This window comes from Diadema setosum, chromosome 22 (assembly GCF_964275005.1).
Source record: "Diadema setosum chromosome 22, eeDiaSeto1, whole genome shotgun sequence".
Classification (NCBI taxonomy): domain Eukaryota; kingdom Metazoa; phylum Echinodermata; class Echinoidea; order Diadematoida; family Diadematidae; genus Diadema; species Diadema setosum.
Genome location: NC_092706.1, coordinates 30021298 through 30030627, shown reverse-complemented (window position 1 = coordinate 30030627; position 9330 = coordinate 30021298). Strand labels below are relative to the sequence as shown.

Below are 9330 nucleotides of genomic sequence, written 5' to 3'. Positions count from 1 at the left end.
TTATTTGGTAGGCCATGTTGACCCCTCAAACAACGTTATACACAATTCGGTTCGACTTCAGATTTCCATGTACAGATACACCGATATTATGACTTGACCCACCATCACAATCTTCAAAAGCAGTATAGTTTTCGATAAATACATGCAGGCCAGAGGGATGACGAACTTTAAGTTTTGAATAAATTCAAACCTAATCTAAAGCCTGATCTAAACTCTATAATCAAGACGTTGTATGGTGACCTTCATGTTTGTGTACTTTGTTTTGGTCCAAGCGAAGAATGCACAAATATGGAAAGGTAGTCGATAAGAATTATCAACACAAGAGAGCTATTTATTAAATCCATTTTGTAAACTAGCAGGTAATGCCCATCGCACGCACAGCTTGAAAGCAGATGAACAGATGAACGAACGCGTCTCTTTGACCAATCGGCTTACTCGAAAGTAATGCTTGGAGCAAGCTTCCGACTCTCTGATTGGTTTGGCTAACGACTTTTTCTGTTTTCTTTCACTCCCCGTCTGTCCCCGCGTGTTTGGGATTCCTAAGCCTACCCGGGTATCGTGTACGTGTGCTTGTCTTTGTATCCGACAAGTGTGTGTATGTGTGTGTGTGTGAGGAAGAAGCTGATATGTGTATTGTGTGTGTGTGAGATAAAGTGCTCGTTGGTGTGTGCGTGTGTGTTGACTAAGTGTGCGTTTGAGAGTCGAGTGTGTCTCGAAACTTCGATAAGCGCCATACCTGTGCGCGTCTGTGCATGCCTCTATGTAGTATGTGAGTGTGTGTGCGTGTGTGTGTCTGTGTATAAAGGTGACCTTTAACCTTCGTTAAGATTTCAGTCTTCTCTCGCCTCCCTCCCCTCCTCCCTTCTCTCTCTGGCTGTCGGATCGACTGATGCCCTCCAACATACCTATTTCCATCACTGAGTGTCTGCCCAAACTTGAGTTCGCCACTCCGTCCGCTCGGCTCGGTCTCTCTACCAAGGGTTAGTGTAGTTCCATCGGTCGGGATTTTGCTTCAAATCCGTGTGGAGATCGCAGAGAAACCCATTTTCACTCTCAACATTCTTCATTTTGCAGATCATTACCGTAGATACATCAACCAAAAATGAGTGGTAAGATGCTTATTTTTTCCTCTCACCATTTTCTCATGTTCGTCACGCGTGCCGATCCTGCATGGTGTCGTCGTGCGCTAGGAGCTTAACTTAATCTTCACCATAATCCCTCCGGTTTGACCGTGACTAGCTACGTATTATGCCAAACAAGTCATTATCGTACGTTGTTCGCAGAAAATGTGGAAATTGATATTGCATTTGATTCAATGAGTTGATTTCAAAGTATTTAAAAGGAACAGTTTGAACTATTTGAATGGATGATTATTAATCTGGTGAAAGCAGGCGGAGAGCGAGAGGGGTGCGCGACCCCTCACTGGAATTCCTTTTATGGATCTTCGGCATTCGCCTTGCTCCTCCACTCCCTATCACGTTGCTTTCAGCTCGCAGCTGGAATGTTCAAATTTTGCATATCTTCGTCATTTCTTCTACTCTTTGCAAAAATTTAACATGGATACAAACACTAGGGTCACCTACTTCATCATAATATATATAAATCTATTTTCTTCGAGTAATATACCAGTTGTACTTTCTTTGCCACGCCTATGGTTTCAATCGCCTGACTTGTGTGGACGAGCTCCGGTATTTAGAACAACTGTTGTCACATTGGAATTCTTAGTCAAAATACCTTCAATTTGCCCCATTTGTCACCACCTACCGTTCCAGGCATCAACACTCATGTGTCTTATTCATTGTTGAAATGGAAGATTAATAGCTTTTATTCATCTGAGTCTTCATGTCTTCGTAGGTCAAAGGTCAAAAGGTCACTGAACTTATCAATTCAAATTGAATTATTTCATACACCCGTAACTCTTGAGTCATTGAATGTTAGTAAGCAGATGTCACTTCTGTGTAAGAACTTCTTTGTTTCTCGTTTTCTCATGTCGCTTTGTATTTCACTTCAACTGATCAACTGATTTTTGTTGGAAGCTGACGTAATTACGTATGACCCGATGATCGCGCGTTTTCCGGCAACACTGAATCTAGGAGTGATTCACGGTCATTCCGCGCTGCAGTAATACTTACTGCTTATTGTTATAATCTTTAATAGATGTTTTGATCAGTCCTTCTAGGATGTCACAGCAAGTGATTATTTCACTTGATACTGGCGTCATATGAAAAGAAATACTCACATAAATAAGTGTTATCCTGTCGTGCGAACTCCTTATGCAAAGGTTAGCTATCTTTTTTATTTTCTGTCGATGGCCATTCTGTGTCCATGTGTCATAATATTACAAAAGCGGAACAGGTGTCTTTTTGGAGGAGAGCAAGAAGAAGTTTGTATATCAGTCCTTGCAGGTTGATTTTTTGGTTTGGGAATAACATTCTGATTCGTACATTTATGATATTTGAACACTTTATCACATTATCTTTCCAAAATGTGAAGTTACGATAGCGCGCACGATGTCAAGAACCTTTGCACCTCAACATTTGACTTGCATGTTTTTGGTCTGCTTTGTTTCTATCTGCTTTCTCTTGAAGAGAATTTGCATTCTTGGCCAAACATACGATCTTTTGCGTCGAATGGATCCTGTCCTTACATCACCACGGTCGTCAATCATCAGATTATCAATTGTCGAATTATCTACACTCTATGCTATTTAGAGAACTGATGGTGGCTTTGTCCTATTCTTTTTTATTGTAAATCTATGAGATGACGTGTTATTTTCCGTTCAATGTATTTGATTCTTGTCGAAAGCTGTCGAAAGCTGTCGATGACATTCTTTCATACATCTTGTGATATTATCACCCGGACTCAAAGATTTGCGTCCTAGCTCATAGTTGATTTTGTGTATATTTCATTCACGATGAGATAAAGCACAAACGCGTTTACGGATGGCACCCCATGCTCAAGATTCTCTTCGAATAGTCCTATTGGAATGCCATATAAACATATGCAGAGAAAATCATCCTTGTCGTGTCTGTCTTAACCTTAGTTGATAAAGTGAACCTTTTGTGAACGATGCAGTAGAACACTGGTAGATTTATAGTTTCTGCGCTGAAAAAAAATTAATCATCATAATTATTTCTTTATTACTATAATTATCGTTAGCATTATCATTATTGTTGTTATTATTATTATCATCATTATTATTATCATTAGTAGTAGTCGTAGTAGTAGTAGTACAATGTAGCAGTAGTAGTAGTAATAGTAGTAGTATTTTTATTATTATCAGTATTATTATTGTTAGATTTTCCAAAGTTCAGGATTCTCTTTGCGTGGGTGAAAATGGTTTTGATACTTAAATCTGATTAGTCGCTCGTCCCCTCTTTTTATGTGATGCCCAGCCAGGCATATTTGCTGTGTAAGAGGGGTTTACAGGTTTGCATGTAACTCATTTTTTCTTGTTATAAGTGGTTTAACAAAAAACGACTGCAAATAACAACTGGGCCTATAATCGTGAAATAGTTACAGAGAAATTCTATGAAGTCATTAATAATTCAGCGTGCGTAAACTTTATATTACCCGCTATAAGAGGAAAGAAAAACGAAAGGAGTGAACATGATTATTCATGGCTTTAATATTATAGCTATAAGTACATGAGCTATTATGAAATTTTCTTCTCTTTTTATGTGTTCATAATAATGTTTATGTATTTTTTTGTGTGTTTACGTACATAAAAAATGAACGTATCTGTCTGTATATATATATATATATATATATATATATATATATATATATATGTGTGTGTGTGTGTCTGTGTCTGTGTGTGTGTGTGTGTGTGTGTGAGGATGTGTATGTATAGATGGAATGGTGCATAGAGAGAGAGAGAGAGAGAGAGAATATGTCTATGTATATATTTTTTATGATATCAGCTTGAAAAAGGTGCATTTTCTTTTCTCTTTTCCCCCCAGTGGTCTTCGCCCGTGCACTTCCTGACTCCACGCAGGTCATCGAGGAGAGCGGTGAGCGACTGGAGGTAGAGGTCGAGAATCCTGCCGAGGTCGGGAGCGTAGTTTGGAAGCATGCCGTCATCGACGAAGATGGCGACTACGGCGAAGAAACCCCAGTCAAATTCGACGGCGTTCGAGTGACACAAGAAGATTCAGCCGAAACCGGCATCTACGCCATCGTCTTTCAAGAGCTCAACATGTCAGACGACGGGAAGTACATTTGCATTGCCACAGACAAAAAAGGCGGGGAAACGAGAGTGGAGGGTGATCTAGTCATCGAGCCACTCCCAGACACCGCACGCAATCTAATCAAGAAGACGGAGCACAAAGCTTAATTTCTCCTCCCCCAAGTAGGTTTAATCATAACAGGAAAACAAATGCAAGTTCGTTATTCGTTTTAAGGGAAGCCGCAAAGACATGGGTATTCACGCTTCGCAAATTGGTTTTGAGAGTCACGCAATGGAGTAATTCCATCACTTGGGAGAACATGCCTCCCTCTCTCTAAATTCCACCCACTTACGAAATCTTTAAAAAAAATGTATGTGACGCTCAGAAAGAAACTACAGATTTGCAAAGCGTGGATCGAGATGAAGCCAAACCACAGAACTATAATACTGGGTTGTGTGTACTTGTTTACAATGTCATGTTATCCTAAGATAATGCTCGTATGTACACGTGCTGGAAAGTTCTGCAGGTATCTTTAAAAGCTGGTATTCATGGAGAAGCCTCTGAGCGTCATTCTCACACTAACCACTTACACCCAGACCGCAGGAGTACAATTCACCTTCTTTCTTTTGTATAATATTTCACTCAGAGCTCGATAAAACGTGTACATTTGCTGCTTCTTGGTAGTTTAGTATAAATATGGTCAGACAAAAATCGTTGAAAAGGTCTCACATGTCTAGACTTTGCTTTCTGAACAAAAGAAAAAAAAAAGACAATGCCATACATTCTCAGTGCCTTGTACAGATGAGAGATAAGAGGTGTCTTCATTTTTGTGTCCAGTAAGCAGAAAAGTGTGTTACTCAGCTTACAAAGGGACCGGTGCTTCACAAGGATTTACTACAGGTATTATCTTTCGTAAGGCAGGTGAAATTCATACCAATGTTAATAACATCAGAAGAACCACGCCCAATTTCCACGTGGTTCGTCTTAAAGGGCCGTGCTAGGTTATTGAATGGGGAGACACGTGTATTTTGTACAAAGACAAAACGAATGTCTTCCAGTATTTCTCAATGCTAGCACTCGTGATGTGATTTTCACCATGTCAGATACAAAAGTTTGAAAATTTCTATCAAATGTTTTAAGTATGTTCATGTGTGTAAAAATTGCAAAGTTCTTGTGCGAGCTATATGTCTGTTCACAATTTGATTTTTTCTTATTTCTACACTTTTTTATTTCAGGAGATGTCGGTTTGTACGAATCTATACAAATCATATTTTCAGGTTTTCAAACATAGACGGAGACGACTAGATTAAGAAATGAGAATCTATTTGGTTTCATATATTAAATGCTTTGCGTTCCAATAATTTTTCTGAACATAAAATGAATTAGCAATGAAATAATCCATCACGACTATTTGAAGTCAAATTAAACATTAACCCATACTGCACAATGAGAACGGAGATTGTGCAATTACAAAGCTGATACCATAGTTTACCTTCTCTGTATGGTTACAACTCAATAGGTGATTGGGATGAGGAAGTACATTAATTTCTGGTAGAGTATATGAGTAAAGTTGAATCGGTTTGCATCTCTTTATTTGTTTAATGTTGTCATTTTTTGAAGGTAGAAGAGAGCTAATGCTGATTTTGTTTTATTCTTAGTCGATACAAGTACAATTGTTTCTTTTCTAATCTATCTTGTGTTCTTGGTTAAGAATTTTTATTGTGTGTGCCCATATCATGAAAACAGTTTTAACCTTTAAATCTTAAAGCACCTTTTAATTTCAAATTAGCTTGCAGTTATACGACGCAAATATTAAAAATTCAGAAATGAACTCCACAATCATGATCGTAGTTATTCTTTTGATAAATGCGGTATTTCTAGTCATGTACTGACGTACAATCATCAATAATGGTTATGATATATGTCCGATAAAAGAATTTAGCAACACTAGGCCTTACACTCGTGTTGTTGTAAGATTTATTCCATTGTATGAGCCCCACATAGTAAAATAAAGTTTAGATAGACCGTGATATTCAATAAACAGGCCTTGAGTCACTCTGTAAATATGATATTCCGCTTCCTTCATGCATATTCTATTTCATACCCTCTAACCCTAACAGTCGAAAAGTAAATTTGGTTTAAAACATATAGCTATACCTACATAAAATTAGATCAAATCATGTTTTATCGATTTAAGCATGCAAATACAATGTATTCAATTATGTCCTTCTTTCATTTTGTGGTTGACGAAAGAACGCTTTTTATTGATTTCACACTGCGTCTAGTAATATCTACTCCATTTGAAGTCAAAAGGAAGAAAATTATGATAGGTGAGAATTTAAAATGGTTATGAAATTTGGCTACATAATCTAAATCGACTGAGATTGTGACTATCAATCAAATACTGCAGTTGACTGTTAGCAAGGTTAGAGTTCCAATATTAATTTCCGTTTACTGTAGTGCTGGTAGACCTGTATCTGTGTGTGCGCGCGTGTGCTTATGTTGAAAGTCTGCTGTCGATGTGAATGTTATGATTCATTGTTACCATGGTTACAATGAACCATGTGATAACCAATGATTTATGACGTAAGAGAGTTATTTAGTTGTTTTTTCCATCAAAACAAAAGTACACGCACTTACATACACGCACATACATTATATATAGGCTATGTATATATATATATATATATATATATATATATATATATATATATATATATAACATATATACTTACACAAACGTAAATACATACACACACACACACACAAATTTTTGAGCGATTCGCGCTTTCTTAAGTGTTCTTGATTAACTGTCGGAGATTACACTTCAGTTTTATTTTTGATGATAATGATGATTTATATATTTATATATATATAATTATATATATATATATATACATATATATATATGTATATATATATATATATATATATATATATATATATATATATATATATATATATATATGTATATATATATATATATATATATATATATATATATATATATAATGATGTTTGTAGTCAGCGTGTTGGTACCAATACAGAAAAGATGACGTTGTAGGGTAGTATCAAACGCATTTTAGTCCAACAGTGCTACTTATTCATGTCGACCCTGAAGAAGACGTGTATGCGTCGTAAATTTCTTTTGATTAAATGACACTGTTGTAATAAAATGCATTTCTGCCCTGCTTCGTCATCATTTATATATATATATATATATATATATACATGAAGAGTTTGTTTGCAAAAACCGATAAGTCCATTTTTGAAGATTTTGAATTACGGTCTCTGTCATAAAGTACAAAATAATACCTTTTAAATGATATATTGGTCACTACATATAAAGGTATATTTTTGAAGTTATGGTCAAAAGAAGCAAAAATTTTCTTATTATTCTCTTTATTTTTCTTGACCTATAATTGCAAATATCTCCATTTGACAAATATGGACTTATCGGTTTTTGCAAACAAACTCTTTATTGCAAAACGAGCTATCTCCATTCTTGTTAAGTTGAGATATTTGTGACTAAAGCTGCTAAAAAAAACGAAGAAAACAATAAAATACAGATATTAATCATAACTTCAAGAATATTCCTTGTTATGTCACAAGTGAGGTATTACTGGAAAGGTTTAATTTTGTTCTATCTGATGACAGACTTACTGTGAAATGTTCAAAATGGCGTTTAGCTCATTTTGCAATAAAATCTTCATATGTATTTTTATGAATGCATTTATATGCATGTAAAAGTAAAGTCACATATATATAACTACAAAATTGTCAGTTACCTCACTTGGAACCATAATAATGCAAACCTTAATTCATATTCACATTCACTCGTTTTTGTGTAAATACTTTCTTCTGCTGATAAAAGTACAGATAAGACAGTCACATTAAATTGTGTGAATGAATGATAAATGACTATGATAACAAAACGTCGTCAAATTAACCATATTCTTCATTTTTACACTGTATAAACACCGTTGGCAGGGTGCTGGTGTAACATTTGTTTTAGATTGTTAAAATATGAACGATATCGGATGTAAGATCTGATAAGTTGATCTGATTTTTTCTTCAATTCAATTCAAATTTCATCTCATTTCCATCAAATCAACAGAGAAAATTAAATACATTCTTGTACAATGTATAAGCAAGACATATTCGTAATGATTGCAAATCTTAACTTAAACACAAAATGAAGAAAACATATCTGTATGTTTTTAATATATGCATAATAATGCATAGTACACATTGAATAAGGATGGGAATGGAAATGGAACGTCCCTTAAAAGGAAAAGCTTGTACGGTATGGGACCCTCAAAGTTTATTCGATGGTGTTTGCTTTAGGAAAAATTAAGGACATGAGGGTCGCATGAAGACTAGCAAAAATTATACCCAGTCAGAAACTTGTCAGAAAGTATACAGGCTGATATCTACTGACACAGGTATAAGTGACTGGGGCAAGTTAGAAATCATGTGTGTGTGTGTGTGTGTGTGTGTGTGTGTGTGAGTGTGTGCGTGCGTGGGTGTGTCTGTTTGTGTGTGCATATTCTGGGGGGGGGGGGTGCAAGTGTATGCATGTGCATGCTATTTTTTGTGTATGTTTCAGGATACAAAATATGAATGTTAACATCAAACTGCCAGTGATGTTATCTAAGCCTTATTAACGCACAGCTATCTTGATGATTTTAGTGATAATGCTTTTGTATTAGTGTATTACCAAAAAGTGGCACGTATTTGTGCTAAATTTGATTGGATTTCGATGGCTGTTATATATGCGTAAAGCTCAAAATTTTATATATAAATCTACAAAACGCATGAAGTCACACAAGTCTGCGTAATATATACTTCGTGGATGTAAGATGCGCTCCTTGAAGAAACTTACATTTCAAAACTTAACGAAGGAAAACAAAATCATTGGTACATGGAAGAAAAAGTGAGACTTCAAGGGATTTTATAGTTTTGGTTGAGAACTAACTTCAGATTTCTAATATTCTATGGTGAGATAATGAGAAACCTACCCTCTTATGAAATGTGTAAGAGCTTGTAACTCTAAGAGGAATTCAATGTTGATGTGTGTGTTTTGTTTTTTTTTAAATTGGTTGTGAAATGGCCGAGATATACAAACAGAGCAATCCTAATAAAAGGTGGGACCCACCTT

General features: G+C 35.9%; 1 protein-coding gene across 1 annotated transcript; it reads left to right on the top strand.

Moving 5' to 3' along the window:
* The first annotated feature begins 884 nt into the window (after window positions 1–884).
* LOC140245328 (uncharacterized) lies at window positions 885–6238 on the top strand. Its single transcript, XM_072324908.1, has 2 exons — window positions 885–1109; window positions 3963–6238. Exons 1-2 carry the CDS (start codon window positions 1103–1105, stop codon window positions 4334–4336), a joined length of 381 nt encoding a protein of 126 aa, XP_072181009.1. The 5' UTR covers window positions 885–1102; the 3' UTR covers window positions 4337–6238.
* The last annotated feature ends 3092 nt before the right edge of the window (window positions 6239–9330 follow it).